Genomic DNA, 18,365 nt, shown 5'->3' with positions numbered 1-18,365 from the left:
ACGCAAAAACACACACCAGTCCGTACTTGTACACAACATATACAAACACAGTCAACACAGACATGCACACAATAGCCCGGAGATAAGATGGACAGAATCCCAGAGCTGAAAAAGGGAGGGGGGGGGGGGGGGGTTTGATGAAAAGTCTTAACTTTGTCCCCCCCCGACTTTTCTTCTCATCTCCCGCTATTTTTACCTCAACTGTCTCTTTTGTCTGGCCCGCAGAGAGGTGTATTCTGACGAGCTTTGTCGTCTGTATTCAGCAAACATGGGACGAGAGTCATCCAAAAGAGGAGGGGAGGGAGAGGGGGTGGTGGCTGTTAATCCTCAGTGCTTTAGTTAAAAGTCTTTTCTTCCCCCTCTCTCTCTTTTTGTGTCTCTCCATCTCTCTCCGCAATCCCTTTCCAGTGCTGCTGCAGCTGGCCAATGATGCATTTCCCAGGGACATGATGCTGGCTCTGTCCTACTTACTGGCCCTGCCTCAGGTAGGTGGACACACACACACACACACACACACACACACACACACACACACACACACACACACACACACACACACACACACACACACACACACACACACACACACACACACACACACACACACACACACACACACACACACACACACACACACACACACACACACGGGAAATAAATTATTCTGTAGTGAGTATTCTGTAGTTTCTTCAGTCGCACTTAAACGTCACTGAAATGTTATTAGTCACAGAATACGTGTCATATTCCGATTAGCAGCATGTCTCCCTCAGTTCAGTCAACACACATGCTTTATCCATGCCCACCTCATATTGTGTAGCTCCTGGACGCCACTCCTTGTCAGATGTCAAAATAAAAGTCTGATACTCTGGTGGCTGCAAAAGTAAAAGGCGCAAGACAAAAATAAACCAACTATAAACAGCAGGAGATTGTGTTCATGTGGAGGTTTAGTGAAATCCTTAATGAGTCTTGATTCTTGCTGTATCACCGGTGAAAGTAAATGATGTTACATAGACATTTCTTGTTTGCTCTAATCTGATTAACTTCAAATGACTGACAAAAGTTACAGACTGTGAGGGTTCTGCATGTCGACATTTATTAAACACAGGGTTAATGATTTTGAACCGTTCAGACTTGTTGGAAAACAGGAACAATTAATACATTCCTCACATTTTCTTCCCTGTTACAGCCAGTGTATATTCAAATTGCCATCATGACAGCATCTCTTGTACTTGTCTTCTTATATTTGTCACATGCAGGTGTTGGATGCAAACAGGTGCTTTGAGAAACAGTGTCACTCTGCCTTGTCGCTCCAGCTGGCGGCCTACTACTACTCCCTGCAGATCTACTCCCGCCTCAAACCCTGCCTCAAAAACAAGAACCACACTCTGTACCAGGTTAGCATGTGAAACAAGTAATTTACATGAATGTTTAGTTAAAAATTGTTTACTATACTTCTCACAATACCAAATCTAAAAATTCCCAACACAAATATAAAGAGATGAATTAAGACCAGACCACAAGAACATAATATCTTCTGATATGTTGCAGTGTTTCCCCTTGGACAGTGGGGGCATGCCTTTGTGGCGCGTTTTAATTCTAATCACTGAAACGTAGAACTCCTCTTTATCAGAACCTTGTGTATTCATCTTTATGAATTCCTGGATAAGCAGGACGTCAAGTTAAAGGAAGTTATAAAGAACACTGCATTGTGTGATAACCTGCAGGAATAACTTCTCTCCTGTCTACAGCCTGTGTGTGTGTGTCCCTGCTTATCTCTGTCGCTTTTCCCCCACAAACTGACGATCCAATTTATTTAGTTATTGATCGATTGTGTTGGATTATGAATCCGAATCGTTCCTGTCACTTTAACCCTGATGTCCTGGCTATGTGCGTCTCATGTTGTGTGTGGCGGGTGAACTGTGTGCGCACAATACGTTGGACTTTCTTTTCAATGTGTTGAAATATGTGCCCTATCAATTCTAGAGCAGAATCAAACAAGCACAAAGTAAACTTCAAGCACAGTTCAGCTCCTAACAACCTAACCACGAGGGAGGCTACAAGGCAACTGGGCCTAATGTGCTTCTGCCCAAATCCTGAAGCAGTGACGACAATAGCATCTCAGCGGCGGCTGCAAAATGTACATAGCAGAAACTCTTGTAGTCACTGCTTGCTTCGTGCAAACTATAATATTTTCCTTATAAATAATGTGTAAGCTATGGATGAGGCTTCGGATAAACCCCCGCACGGCTTAATTGTACTCAATTTCATGTTGTTGAGGGATTTTCATCCAGCGTCAACCACAACAATAAAAAAAGCCTCTGACAACAACTTAATCCAAACAGCTTTCTGTTACCTGAAGATGGTGATGAAGTTGTGGATGCCTCATTTAATGTTTCATCATCCATGGTTCAACTTCTTCAGGCACTGGCTGCAGGGACGGTACAGAGACGTTACACTGCTGCCGCATCTCCTCGGGTTAGATGTGCTTACCTGGACACGTTTTTCATTTCAAATGCTGCGTGTGCATCAACTCGACTCAACTCAACACTGAACTTTTAACTTTTCAATCCACCTCACATATTATTTAAAGACTTTTATATTCCGTCTTACAAAATTCTGAAAATAATAAGCAGACCGGACAAGAACTCGCCAAGAGAATTTATGAGTAAGTCGAAGAGGAAGGAGAAAAGTGGCGGCAGAAAAGTGCCGGCAGAAAAGTGCCGGCAGAAAAGTGCCGGCAGCGGTGTCTGAGCGTGATTGGAGGAGAAGAAATGGCTCTGACCTTTTCCTTGAGTGGACTGTGGCTCTCGTGGATTTTAGCCCAGGTGGAAGGAGGGGAGGTAAAATGTTGAAATAAAAGAAGAGAAGAGGGAAAGAGGTCAGCAGAAGAAGTGGATAAGTGCTTCCCAGTTGACATTCAAGGTCAGGACTGTGCACAATAACATGCGCTGTACTTGTTCTCAACTTTACACACATCCCCACACACTCTGACACATCGCACCTTAATGGCAGCAATCAGTGCCCACGTCCATTAACTTAAAATATATACAGCTTTTCTCCCCTGCTCTACAATTTGGCAGCTGTACCTTCATATTTTTTTGCTGATTTCTTCCCTTTTTTTATCTCAAATTTCCTTTGAGTTTTTTCGTCTCTTTAATGTGCTCCACTGCGGTGAGTGCTTGTTATCGTTGTGTTCCAGGTCTTGCCTTCACTCAGCTCTTAATGATGAGTTAGTGGCAACTTTTACTCTCACACCGATAGACGCAAGAGGGAAGAAAACCTTTCAACCCTGAATTTCTCTCTCTCTCTCTCTCTCTCTCTCTCTCTCTCTCTCTCTCCCTCTCCCTCTCTCCTCCGCTATGTCCCTCTCCTTTCCTCATTTTTTTTCTCTGTCAGTTGGGCTTGAAGAATTGCTTTGTTGGCATGCCAGTTCTGTTTTTAAGTGTCTCCCTGCTACTTCTTCATGTCCACATTATGTTGCTCTTTCTGCTATCATTCCGCCCTCCTTCTACACTCTGTTTATAGTCTTTTTCCCCCCATAGGCCTGTCTCGTCCTTGTTGAATCTCGGGGCCTCTCCCTCCACAATCCTATCTTGACTGTGCATGCTTTATACATTTCTCTTGTGCCTTATTTTGCCCTCTCGCTTTCTGTTATCTTTTGAGGGCACGCATTGTGGAGCGTGTGATATTTAATTTCAGATATGTAGGAATTTTGTGTGTGTGTGTGTGTGTGTTTGTGTGTGTGTGTGTGTGTGTGCTTGGATTGTACATTAGGTTTGCAGGACAAACAAACATGTCACAAACATTTAACAGTTTTTATACCTTTGAACAACATGCGCAGGTTGCCTTGTTTGTGTGTGGTGTTTGCGTGTAACTGAATGGTAACACGTTTGGGTGCTTCAGTGTGTGTGTGTGTGTGTGTGTGTGTGTGTGTGCGTGTGCGCGTGTGTGTGTCAAACTGTCTCAGAGCGTTTCCCGCTCTCCACTTGAATAGCAGCATGTCTCAATAACTCTCACGCTCTTTCAATTCTCTTGTCACTATCGCATAATTTCATACCCAAGCAGTAACAAACCAAACACTCAAGCCGCTGAAGACATTCAGTTGCAAATAGGAACAGAATCCTCGGAGGGTTTACTCGAGGTGTTGATGTGTTTTTAAAGCCTCAATCATCAGACTCTTTCCTCACTATTTAGTAGATGTAAATGTTTCTGGAACTGAAGCTGCCTGCAAGAGATCTGTGAAACATAACATATATGAGATTAATTACATTTTTAGCACATGTAGTAAATGCTTTCACATAAAATGTTTATAACACACAATAAAAGTCTAGATAAACACACACACTGTACATGTGTATTCATAAGTGTCACATATATTAACACTCATAGCATCATCATCCATAGATCTCGGAAGTATAATGTAATATTATCACTTTTTGGCTGGATTTATCACCGCATCAGTTGAGGAGTTACTAATCTTAATATACATACATTCATACATAAGAATTCTGATCATAACCAGTAACCATTAATGACCTCATAGCATCATCATAAATAAGTGGTATACAGTGAGCCCCTAAACAGCCAGTTTTTCATTAGTGAAGCACATGTGAAATTTACATACCAGGGTGCAGCTTAATCATCCAGTACTTTTAATTACCTAAGGACAAATGACCTGTCATTTTACAAATGCCACATGTAGCCCGTTTAAAATATATAGGAAATTTAAGGAAATTACTCCATAAGCTCTTACCCTTTCTCCATAAACTCTTACCATACTTACCCATACATTCAACCAAGCTGCTCCAAATGTCTCACACACATAGATATTAGTTCACTAAATGTACCTGATTTTAGCTCATCAAGATCAATGAATTATTCCCTGGCAAATCTGTGAAAATCAAAAAAAAACACCCTATCTCTTAAGATTAAAGAAAGAAAAAGGAAATCCTGGATCTGCCCCTTGATCTGGATCTGCACCTCCCTGACCCTTATCTCATCTTTCCACCAAGTTTCTAGGTTATCCGTCCAGTAGTTTTCGTGTATTCTGGCTGACTAACAAATGTAGATAAAAACATAATAAAGAAAGAGTGGCCTGCTGAATAGACTAGTATCCAGGTGATTCCAGCACACTGGCGAGATAACAGGAAATGTTGTCTTGACCTAGGTCTCATTTGTTTACTGCACTTGCGGAAATGCATCTCCGCTAATCTGAAAACAATATACTGATGTTTAAAAGGCACCATGTAGCACATTAGTCAAATGTATTGATCTCTGTGGAGAAATGTGCCCTCTGGTTTCGACCCGACCTTCTGCACCTATTTATCAGCAGTGGGTAACCACAACACAGGTTTTGAGGCCAGTATTTGACCGAGGGGAGTGACACCAGAAACACACAGAACTAACATACATGTATTTTAGACCGTGAAAGAAACCCCACACAGAAAAACAAAGCTCTTATGTTAGATAAATGTAAAGGTAAAATGATTGCCTAATCACATTCATACAATAACATTACATTGCATTTGTAATGTAGATATAAAATAACCATATAATCACAGTATAGACATTGATTGGCAATAATAGATATTACAGATATTCTTGGTATTCTTATTATTTTTTACTTGTGTTTCTCGCCCTTTTGGAAATTGTTGGAACAAACCATGTCACCATGTACCAGCTTTTATTTGTGAGTCGAGCGTTGTAATAACCAATACATGTAATGGCCAAAATAATAAAGCCCTAGCTGCTCATAGAAAGGCTTTCAGTGGAGTGCATACCTCTGCCAAGGCCAAAGAACCCCACAACTCAGTCAAGCTCTTACAAAAGGAAAAAAGGAAGTGCTCTGATAATCTGCACCAAATTGTACCAACTCATAGATCTCAACAAAGATAAATAAATAAAAATAGAACAGCATATCACGCAGATTCCTGGATTTGGTCCTAAAACCTGATACACACTATAATTTGATGGATTCAGCCCTGGCCCATGCTTCATCCTTCCACCAAGTGTGGTGCAAATCAGTACTTTTTGCAAAAACAGGCTGGCAAATAAACAAACACAACCCCCCCCCCCCCCCCCCCCCCCCCCCCCAAATATAATATATCCCCAACCTCTCAGATTGAGGTTAAAAACTGGAATAAGGCTTCATCCTTACCTCTTTCCCTCTTCTTCCCTTTAAGTCAGACACCTTTAGTATGTTTGCTCCAACTACTGACAAATGAGCCACAGGGTCACTCTATTATTTTTCATCGTTTACATTCTTAAACAAGAATGGCATTCCGCCCAGTAGAGCACATACCTCAGCCAAGGCCCAACTCACATTCAATCAAGCTGCACCAAATTCACACAGTCACAGATATATCACTTCTCTAAATGTGCCAGATTTATTTCATCAACATCCGATAATTATTCGATGTCAAATCATCTCACAAGATAAAAAATTCCTAGATTCGCCCCTTTGTCTCAATTAGTTTTTTGCGTAATCCTGTTGACGAACAAACAAACCAATTAACAAACAATCAGGGACATGGAAACATTTCGTCCTTAGCAGAGGAAACAATTGATTAGTCTGAAAGGGTTGCAGTTATGCAGGTCTGCCATCATAAACTACGTATTCATTCTCAACCTTTTTAAACTAGGGATCTATTTTCTGTTAATATACTGCTCTTTCAACTCAAATGCTGTTTCACTATCTTGTGTTACCCAAAGGCAAAGAGGTCTACAACACGCATCCCTCTGCTTCCAGAAGATTCTGTTTCCCACCATTGACTTTCAAGGTCTTAAACCGTTACTCTCCCATCCGATTACACCTCCGAGGCATGACGGCGCAGCATCAGGCTCAGTGACATGGCGGTTTGGTTTTCCATTATTCCCAGAGGCATAATGAGCCAATTTCCACTCGCTCGCACTGAAAGTTTATTATACAGGGCTGAATTGCTTGTTTGGGAACTAGAGGCGCTCTTTACCATAATTGTACGCTGGTGGTGTTCATTCGACGCTGCATGTATCACCCATGTTTATTTAAAGTGCTCCGGTTTGTTTACCTGTACTTGTCATTGTTTTTAAATGTGTGAGATTTACCCTTGATTGTGTTTGTGTGTGAGAGTCTGTGAGATAATTGTGTTGAGCATCATTTAGCTGTGAATGTGCAGCAATGTGCTGACTAAAGAGATTGAGATTTTCCGCTCGACCATTTATCTTTGCCTGCAACCAAGTATTGATTACTCAAACACACATGGACACACACACATGCTTTTGAATAGTACACAGTTGTGCCATAGACACACAGAGCGAGACGACACACTCCTCAAAACTGCTTAGTTCCCTGAATATCTCATTACGACATTTTGCTTTATAATAAAAGACCACAAATCGTTGTTAGGTGCTTTACTTGCAATTCCCACACTTAGATGGAGTCTGTGAATTGGAAAGAATTTATTAAGGATACATGTTTGTGTTTTGATTCTACCTGACAGCACTCGACACAGTTTTCCGGCATAATAAATCACAAAGTGTACCACAGCCCTCAGCAGATAGACACTGTATTAGTCCCAAAGATAAAAGCATTTTTCATAGTAGCAGAAAGACCACTTAATAAAACAGCAATTTGCTTACATGCTGTGACAATTTACCTTTCCTGCGGTCAAAGCTGATTCTTTGCAGAGTCACGGCCACAACAAGGATCCGAGCCGCCGGTGCGAGTCGCCGGACCAGCAAGTCAGCTCCCTGTCGTCAAAATGACGAGAATAATGAGTACAGACTGAATGACTTCTCTTCCCTCTTTCTGTACAAATCGTGCACTTGTACAAATTTCACCCATGTACCGCGATCATTAGCAGTCTACACTTTACCCACAGGAGCACCGTGGAGTAGAGTAGCAGCAGAAAGGGCCCTATTATACAAATACGCACTCTAAATGCACTGTAGCAGTTGACTGGGAACGTTCGGGACTAAGTAGCCTCAAAAGCTTTGATTTTGATGCACCGCTTTGACTGTGCTGGGTAACTCCTGCTCCTCTTGTTTGTATCTTTGCAGTCTTCTGGCGTCTTGCTTGTGATCATTCTCCTCCACGGTGCGTCGTGACCCACGGTGCAGCCGAGCCAGTTAATGGAGCGATTATTCCTTTAAAATTGGCGCCCGATTCCCCCACCCCCTCATTGCATTCCTCCTAATTATGTACACATACTGTACGCACCAATTGGTGAATTAGTGTTAATGAGGCCGCAGACTGTATAACTAAGTGTCAGGGCAAATACAACTCATTAAGATCATTACTAGCTAACTCTGTAGAGATGGAAGGCATGACTGTTTCTGTGTAACCTCTGTGTGATCCTCACCATGCAAATACTGTGTGTTTGTGTTATATTGATGATCTAATAACTATGATCTAACCCCTAACCCTTGATATGACATACCCTGTAAAAGCCAAACACCTTTCGGGGGTGGTTTGTATATTTTAAAACAAAATAATTTTGATCATATGATATTTTAACGATTATGAATATAGACGTGGGCTTTGTCTGCTTTTAGATTGCTTAACTGATAGGAGTATAGAGTGACACTCTCAATTTACCACTAGTTATGACCAGGTTAAGGTTATATGTGGAAAAGGAATATTGGAATGATGTCCATGTTATTTGATACAGATATTTTCACCCCTCAGAGGATGACTCCCAGTATATACACAAATAATTTTGATCATCCAATTTGTATTGTTCTAATCTATGTTCCATGAAGTGCAATGACTCCTTATCTTATGTGGTTAGCACCGTCCCTTCACAGGAAGTAGGTTCCTGGCTCGGTTCTTCAGGGTCTTTCTGTGTGGAGTTTCCATGTTCTCCCCGTGTCTGTGTGGGTTTGCACCGAGTTCTCCAGCTTCCGCCCACAGTCCAAAGATTTGCAGATGGGGCTAGGTTAACTGGAGACTCTGAATTACCTGTAGATGTGAATGTGAGTGTGAATGTGAGTGTGAATGGTTGCTTGTCTCTGTAAGTTGGCCCTGTGATAGGCTGGCGACAATGTCCAAGCTATACCCGTTATCAGACAGTCATGGCTGATGATCCTGCCTGACTTTCCCTCTAGTGCCACCGGCAGCATTTAGTGGTTCTTTGTGAAATATCTCTGCAACTATTGGATGGATTGCCTTGAAATCTGAAGACTCATGGTGTGATTTGTAATAACTTTGATGATTCATGACATTTCTTTGAGTATCAACATCATGTACAGACATTAGTTAATCAGCATGTTCATGTGTCCAGTACTATTTTGTTTGGCCATTTTTTTACCACGCTCAACTTATGAGCTAAGGTGGTGAACATGTTTTACATTATACTTAATTTCTTTAAAGACTATTGTAACCACTCAAAAAATGATCTCATCTCTGATTAAACATATGACATGTTCATATCAACTTTTCTTGGTACAATTAAAGGGGACATAGCATGCCCATTTTACCACAAGTTGATATGGTTCCTTGGGGTCTTAATGAAATGTCTGTAACATACTTTGGTCAAAATACCACAAGGATCATTTAAAACAGCACCCTTTTGACCCTGTCTAAAACAGCCCGAGTGTGGGGGGACGGGGTGAGGTGGAGGGTGGGCCAAGGCCATGTAGGGAGACTTCCACTGCCTTGTTACGACACAAAACCCAGGAAGCTCAATTGAGTCACTCAAGCATGACGTTTCTGACTTAGAGGAACCATAACAAAACGCGCGAGTGTTTTTTTCCCAGAGTTTTTGGGTTGGTAGACATGCCAGATACCCACATTAACGTGTAGAAGCACTAACAAAGTGGAATTTGCATGCTATGTCCCCTTTAACATGTTACATAGTCCTCACCTGTGCAGATATGACGGTGGGTAGTAGAAGGGACATCATATACTGTATGTTATAATTTTAAGATTTAGTTAAACATAATGAGATTAACAGGCTCAAAGTGCTAAAATAACGATATTTATTTCACATATTTACAAAGCCTTCTAGGGAAAGAAGCAAAGGGATTTCTAAAGGGTGCAGAGACTGAACCACGATAACATGGGAAATCAAGGCTGAAAATGAGAGAACAAGCATGACTGAACTGATTTGAAACCGAGATGTAGACTTATTTTCTTTCTTTCCCCTCAAGCGGCATCACAGGAAAGAGGGGAGAAAAGATAAAAAGAGCCTGTGGCAGCAGTGGAACAGCTGAAGGGGGAGTTGGAGGGAGTTGGCTTCCTCCCAGCGATGTAACATCACACACTACGTTATGCAATTATACTCTATATGCAGTTTATACATTTGTCTTTTTGAAGAAAGACTAGAAATGTCTCCTTTGAGATGCTTTGAAACTAAATAAGCAAGAAATTAGATAAGCGAGGGAACAAACGAGGAATTAGCGTTGTCTGTGCTTAATTTGCCGAAAATTGGGATTGCAAAGAATACTTATTAGAGAGAGAACAGACTCTCGAGGTTCCATGAGGGGAGGGTGGGTTAAATAATTTCAGAGAAGCAAGAAGAACTAGTGTATGGAGAGGTAAGGAAGGACAAAGTACTGCAGATGAGCGACGGAGAGAGAGAATGCAAACAGAATTTCATCATGAAAGCCTTATTTCAATAAAGTTCTTCAAACACGGGCCTGTCCATCACAGTTCCAGCACACTTTCTTCTCGCTCCCTGTCTTCTCCCTTTTGTGTCATTCTTCCTTTTCTGAAGACGGCGTCTAAAATGGTGCAAGCATTATCAATTACCATCCTCCGTTTTTTTCCCCCTCTCTTCCCCATTACTTTCTTCCTCCCATCTCCGGGCTTATCGTCCCACCCACCCCCAACTTCCTGTCACTTCCTCTCTACACTTTTAATGTTCAGTCCTTTTTACCTACTCTTCTCCTCACTTTATTCCCCCGCTCCCATGTCCTGCTTTTTGAAAGTTGGATCTGCCACCATGACTGCCGGTATGGCCACATCTAATGGCACACATACATGCTGAGAGCAGGATGAGACTTACACACACCCACACACCTCGGTTCTCAAGCTCACACTTTTCCAGCAGCCATAATTACCTTATGCAAATAAGATCAACAAATAAACCGTCACATCCTGCTGGGCGACAGCATTTAAGATGCCAACAACCAAATTCAGGAGCTCATTTAATGAGAACAGAGGTGATGAAAGAGATACAATATTTACCCTCAGTCTCACAAATTATTCCACTGTCTTATTCCCCATCGGCCCGAATTATGGTAGCAATCAAGATTCTTTATACAATTCATTATTTTGTTATTTTAAAGTGTAAGAAAAAGGTTGAATACTGAATTGCCGGATTTGATTGAGGTGCAAGAAACATGAAGACCTGCATGCTGTTCTTGAAAGTGAAGCCAATGCGGAAATGCCTGAAACCTCTCAAATGAGGGCGACTCCCCTGGTTGCTAAAAGTCAGTTTCTGTTGTATTTGAGAAAATGACTCTACCTTACACCGTTTTAAGAGTTTGGGAATTGAAATCCAATATGTGAAAGTGGGCGTGCAGTGTCCTTTAGCTCTCAGTCAGGCTTAATCCCTGCTCCTTCAAACATGGTTCCTCTGGTTCCAATAAACCAAGATGGACACTGACCATAATGCCAAACTCAAGGCTCCAGTTCACAAACCAATGGGTGACATCACGGCGGTTGCCTCTTGTTTGGTTAGAGCAGCAGTTGACAGAAGAAATCTAGAGGAAGAGGGAGTTAGTCATGTAAGGTCCTGTTTTTTCCATCCACTGTGACTTAAATGAATCATTACAAAAGAATTCACAATAGAAAGAGTAATAACCAATCTTTCTTGCAGTTCAAGTTGGTTTATCAACAGTTTTAACGGTTACACAGTTGTCTAATGTGTAATGGTTGCCCACCAGGAAGATGCTTTTTGTGCAGCATAGGATTTGTTTTCATTTACATACTGGGAGTGACCACTGGGTCAGCTCTCCACAAATTAGCAGGAGAGCTGAGTGGTGGCACTGATTCCAGTTCAATGAAGAGATTGTAATGTCTGTCAATTGAATATGAGAAACAGATACTAGTGTGATACAGTGTGTCTATCATGCTCCCAAAAGCTTTTCCATCTTTTGAGGTCTTGCTCCTTCTTTTTTGATAATGTAATCTCGTTGTGCCCTTTTCTTCTGCTATGATTTAATGGCACTCGACTCAGTGTCACCAATTGTTCACCTCAATGCACCAAACTCCAAATATTTGCATACCAATAGTGGATGGGAACACATTTTAAATGTTATTTTCTTAGCCGATATCACAGTGTCCCTCTTCCTTATTTAATACACCGACCTTGGATATTGTGCTTATGGAATTTACATATAGTAATAAAGTTTCTTTCTAACCTTTAAGAGTCTATTCTAAAAAGGAAACGTGATATTTAGAAGTTCAACTTTGAGACTATAAACAAATATATTTCGGCTTTTTCTTGACAGTGTTATTTTCTTTCCGACATTATAACTGCAAATTAGTCTTTAACATCATGATGAAGGCCAACTTCATTGGCAAATTACACTTAATAAGTGTGGCTTAATGTTTTTAAAGCTGGCAGGAATTATAAAGGTTTAAAGGTCCAGTGTTAAAGATTTAAGATGATTTATTGTTGAAAATAATTGCACAAGATTTACAACTATGTTATAATTTGCTTTTATTATTGGAAACTAGGTATTAATGTATTTTCATTAGTTTAGAATTACCCCTCATATCTATATAGGGAGCTGGTCCCTCCCACAGAGCCCACCATATGGCACCACCATGTTTCTACAGTAGCTCAGAATGGACAAATCAAATACTGGCATTTAGAGAGGGCATTTTCACTTTTTTACATTACCTGAAAGCCATCAAATTCTCCTAAATGCTTGGAAAGGAAGTGGTATTCAGTTGGTTGTAATCTCTAACCTCGCCACTAGATGGCACTAACTCCTACACAAGGGTCCTTTAAGTGGTCAGATCAGTAGCCATCACGTTTATTCCCCTACGGCAAAGGGGCCAGGATCTACCGGTCCACTTTTTATTTGCTTTCATTCAGAGGGAGTGGGGCGTGATAATCATTTTCAGGATTACCACATTCTGCTCTTAGCACAATATCCCTCCAATATCCCCTTTCATCCGTGAGACCACAAGCATGAAATAACACATTCAGCAGCCATTTGTGTGTAAACAGGAGAATTATATCCCCCTTTTTTCGCAGGCTGACCCCAAGGAGCTGATTCGATTGGTCACGCAGCACGTGTCTGCTTACTCGAGTTGGCCGGAGGATCTGAAGAAGTTGATAGGTCAGCTGCAAGTGTACAACGAGCGTCTTACTGACTTCACCCAGGCCCAGTTGTTGCAGGGGCTGGGCCGCGGTGTGGACGTCCAGCGCTTCAGCTCAGACTCCGACTACAAGAAGGAAACCATTCTCGGCCTCACAGAGTAAGCAGGGAAGGGCCTGGACCACACCGTTATTACCATGTTTCCTAATTTGAATGATTAACCTTTGCAATTAGACATAATCATTCCTACAGTCTGTCTGTGCTTGAATCATTCTTTACATCACACATTTTTTAAATCTGATCCTTTTCTTCTCTCCTTTCTGCTTGTGTGTGTTTGCCTGTATTTGTTTTAGGACCCTGGATGACAGCGTGTACAGAATCGCTCTGTCTCTGGCAAAGCGCTACAGTCTGCCTCTGTGGGAGGTCTACATGACTCACCTTGAGTTCCTCTTCACAGACAGCGGGTAAATGCACTCACACTCATGCAAAAAACAAACACCATCACATTAGCTCTCTCACAGCATTGTTCCCATCTCATAATGATGTTTTGGTAAAGAAATATGTGTGGCTCATGACTACTTATGTATTTCCATGTCTGTTATGGTCTGTTGGGCTTATGCACACGCACTCATCCCTAAGTTAAATGAAAGAAAGTAAATTTAAGGCCACTTGCCACTTGAGTTGTTAAACATGGCTCGTAAGCACAGTAAATCAAAGGTGTGTGTGTGTGTGTGTGTGTGTGTGTGTGTGTGTGTGTGTGTGTGTGTGTGTGTGTGTGTGTGTGTGTGTGTGTGTGTGTGTGTGTGTGTGTGTGTGTGTGTGTGTGTGTGTGTGTGTGTGTGTGTGTGTGGGAGGGAGTGTGTGTAAGTGTGTCTATAATTCATTTGTCCTCTGACTTCATACCCATAGGATCTGACTAGCTCTGCACCTTTCCTTGTTTTAATAGAATTCCTTTTCAGTGCTTTCAATGTGTGTGTGTTTGCATGAACACGTTTGTGTGAATCTGTGATAAATATCCCCCTGTCACATCCTGATAGAAGGAAATGGTTTATGGACTCCTCTTAACGATAAATTAAACACCTACCCCCTCAGAAAACAACCCTACCGTGTGTGTGTGTGTGTGTGTGTGTGTGTGTGTGTGTGTGTGTGTGTGTGTGTGTGTGTGTGTGTGTGTGTGTGTGTGTGTGTGTGTGTGTGTGGAAACGAGAGCGATTTTTGTCCAAATTCTCAAGATTGTGACAAATGCATGAAGAATATTCATAATATTATCTTGCATCTGCAATATGCATATTGATTTAACACATCGGTGGACGCAATGACTGATATAAATAGAGCAGATGGTGGAAAACTGCAGACAGAAGCACAGGTGCAAGATGGAATTTAGACTTTTATTGATCCCTGCAGGGAAACTGCTATTACACACACACACAGACACACACACACCCTGGTAATTCTGATGCCACTATGGATATCTGCAGCACTTTAGGTGTAATAATACGATGAAAGGGTGATTAATGAGTAAATGCGTAAATGTACAGTATTTGAGAAAAAATGAATGGAAAGAGCTGCTGAGCTTTAAGCGCTGAGCTTTACAAACACACAGGATGGAGGGAAAGGTCATTAGGAAGAGAGAAATAACCCCAGAATCAGGGAGTGCAGGGAGGGAGGAGCAGATAAATGGAGGAAGCAGAGATGGATGATAGACCCGGAGTGTCCCTGCCCCACTGTTAACACAGAATAGACGCTTTGGAGGAATCAATGCGCTGCTAAACACCGACATCGTCAGCTGCCCGTTAGGGGTATGAATTTCAGCAAGTAATGACATTTTAATGACACCTATTAAAACCATTTAAACAACTTGTCGAACACGGAAGGGTGCAGATGTGCTCTCAGAAGTCACCTGTCAATTCGCTTGTAGCATATTTGTGTTTTTTAAGCTTTTCTTGTTCTATTTTTCTTTACCCATAATAATTTTTATGTATTTAGTTTGGTTTTAGCTGTTGGAAAATCAGTTTTCCCCGAGAGAGAGCGGCTACTATCTTGCAAGAGGAAATACTTGCAAAGTTTTCTTCAAAATATAACCATTAGACGCAGATTTTTACTTAACATCACCGATACTCATCTTGCTGGAGTTGTTATTGATTAATTTTGGTTGAAGGAAATGAACCGTGGATGACTTCAGGCTGCACACACAGATAATGTAGTTTATTATTTCCTGAATATTTTGAAAATATATTGAGTCTGAATATTTTTGAAATTCACCCTCTCTCTCTTTCTGTTGCTGCAGTTTCACCATAGATGTTATTTCATACTAGGTTTGTCCTTTCTTGTCGTATTGCACACTCTGTATTTAGTCTTGTTATAGAAACGTACAAATTATAAGGGAGCGATTGTTTATTTTCCATATCTGCTGATCTCTACAAATGGGTTTAGACGTGTGCATGAGGATGGTGACCTGCTACGAGCTGTCACCTTAGAGCAAACACATGCAGCTATTTGCCTCATGCTGTTGACGTTCTACATTTAATTATCTCGAATATTTCTCTCAAATTAAGGTACTGCAATCGTGCGTCTTGCTGTGTGTTCATTTGACTGTGCGTAGCATGCTAATGAGCTTCCCTGGAGAAAAGTATTTGTAGCATTCAGTGTGAATGTGGCTCGTACTGCTGCTACACACAGGTTGGCTACAGTTCATGTGTTCAGCTGCAGTCGTTTGGTTCTGCTGCTGGCTTCGCTGTTATTTAGAGATTATTGATGCGCTGTCCACAGAAACTCTGCAGGGTTCGGGCCCCAAACGTGACCATGACCTCGAGCGTGACTGTAAGCATGCTGCCTGGACTCAGGGGCTGAACCACTAAGAGCAGGACCTGAACTGACAAATATAATTGCATAACCTTTGGTTGAGTAATGGTGCCACTTGTACAAAAACTGCATTTCTGACTGACTTGAAACTTGGACTACTTCAGACAGGTCATGCCATATACATGGCTCACGGGCAATTAGGTTTGACACCTCAGACAATGCAGTCAGTTCCCTTCTACCACCCGCTCCTCTTTTATCCTGCTGTCACCCCGCTGGTCCCTGTGTGATATTATGGGATTATGAAAAATTTGTTTCTTACCTAGGAAAAAACATAACTATATATATTTAGCCATGCTAGCAGATGTGCTCTAAATGTGGCAATATCAGGTGGTCAGTATGTTTGTCACCATTGGTCTTAATACCATCATCTTGTCCAAAATTATATCTTTTGTCCAAATACCTGCAAAACTAATCTAATAGGTGTTAGTTGTATTTCTCCTGTGTTAGCATTATTATAGATTTTATGGCCGGTCACTTTTCCGTTTAGATCTAATAGTTTCTTGATCTAGCAGGGACCTGTTTTGCGAAAAAAAAAGATCCATATACTGCATTTACCCTTCAGGGGTTGGTGGAAACCGAAACTTGAGCTAAAAGAAAAGGTCATTTTAGACTTTTACTCATCAGATGAACAGAGAATATACCAATAGTGCTCCATTGTTTATGGATGTGAAACTAGCCAAATGTTAGCGACCGGTTTAGAATATTATGGATTATGTTGCCAGTGTCTAAATTATCTGTTATTTATTATTTATTTAATGTTAATTTGTGTGTGAGTGTAATTGCACATGTTTAATTGGGTAAAATCATAGTTAATCATCCTGTTTTTATATCATTAACAATGCGTACTGGCAGAAGAAAGCCTGACACTGAAGAAGTGAATCAGCTGTGCACATCTGACCTGCTGAAAAGAAATTAAATTTGTCGGCAATGGTCGTACAATTTAAAGCGCGTTTCTAGTCTTGGCGACCAATCAAAGCACTTTACTCTGCAAGTCTTGTCTTCTATCACTGAACAGCTATCAGGGCAATTCGGTATCCAAGGACACTTTGGCATGCAGAATGGAGGAGCCGGGGATCAAACCACCGGCCCTCTGGTCAGTGGATGACCCACTCCTCTACTGAGCTGCCCGTGCAATGAACTCTACCATTCAAATGCACTTTTACACCTCCTGGACTGTAATTTGTAAACAAATTAGCAGCACAGATCATAAAAGAGCAATAATAAAAAATTACAGCTTGCATAAATTGCAGTACAATGATGTACTGAATAATCATCAGTGCTCTGGCAGACCTCTCCCAGAGTGTGTTTCTAGTTGTCTGATTACCATGGTAATTAAATAGGCCTCTGAATGTAAGAATATTAGGAGCCCAATGCTGCTATTTTTGCTCAGACCTGACAGAAGTGACAACAAACACAATGTGGTAATGTGATACGGGGAAGAAGGGAGAGGAAGAGCATGGAGAATGAGGAATACTCAACCGGATTAAATTGGTTCCTCACTTCGGCTTTTTTGAAAAATACAAAAGATTGTAATGAGAAGCTCTGACATTAGAGCCTCACGCATGCAGCCGAAACAGAGCAGGAAACTGTCAGAGCGAAATACCACCAAGAGAGCAGCATCAGCACGAGAAGCGCTCACTAGGCTCGTAACGCAACTATCAGGGACGGGGATGCCGAACAAAAAGATGCTGAAAGCCGCGGAGAAAGAAGAGAGGAGGTGCTCGCAACCTGAGCAGAGAGAGGCACAAGTCGTTCTTTTGAAAGAGATGACGACAGCCTGACTTTGAGGAACTGAAGTGACACCAATGCTGGACACAAACCACTTTACGCAGCCGTGTGTTTTCCTGCCTGTGCGCACTCCCAGCCCTCCTCAAACAGCCCTCATACCATTGTCCTCTTGCCTTTCAGTCACTATGGAGCTAATGTGATTAAAAAGTGAAACATCAGACCTTGACCAGGGTCTCAGGCCTCCTGTTTGTTTGCGCACTTAGCAGTTGCTTGTTGTGTTGACTCCAGTCTTATTGGAGCCCCTGTTGTGAGGGTGATTAATGTTATTTACATTATCGAGCCCATTGTCCGCTGCTGCGCGCTGTCTATACTTTTTTCATTAGCGAAAGCCTCGCGGCCAGCTCTGATGGAGTACCCAGAGGAAACATTGTCCTCTTTGATGTCGTCCCGTTCCCACAGATAAACAGACTCGCACGTTACCGCGCTCGCAGACAAGCCACCGGTCGCTCCGAGCACCACCG

At 41.7% G+C, this 18,365-nt stretch overlaps 1 protein-coding gene across 3 annotated transcripts in view; it reads left to right on the top strand.

Moving 5' to 3' along the window:
* The window catches only part of nbas (NBAS subunit of NRZ tethering complex), a 155,835-nt gene that overhangs the window by 79,953 nt on the left and 57,517 nt on the right, over positions 1–18,365 (top strand). For all 3 annotated transcript variants that reach the window (XR_004613367.1, XM_034580814.1, XM_034580813.1), the window contains 4 exons: positions 409–485; positions 1,257–1,394; positions 13,191–13,414; positions 13,608–13,718. Coding sequence is in view for 2 of the 3 variants with exons in the window: in XM_034580814.1 (XP_034436705.1) it covers positions 409–485; positions 1,257–1,394; positions 13,191–13,414; positions 13,608–13,718 (550 nt within the window). In the remaining variant the exon portion in view is untranslated. The remainder of the gene's footprint in view (positions 1–408; positions 486–1,256; positions 1,395–13,190; positions 13,415–13,607; positions 13,719–18,365) is intronic.

Source organism: Hippoglossus hippoglossus, chromosome 24 (genome assembly GCF_009819705.1).
Source record: "Hippoglossus hippoglossus isolate fHipHip1 chromosome 24, fHipHip1.pri, whole genome shotgun sequence".
Classification (NCBI taxonomy): Eukaryota; Metazoa; Chordata; class Actinopteri; order Pleuronectiformes; family Pleuronectidae; genus Hippoglossus; species Hippoglossus hippoglossus.
The sequence above is the reverse complement of the archived record's forward strand: the minus strand, read 5'-3'. Positions and strand labels throughout refer to the sequence as shown.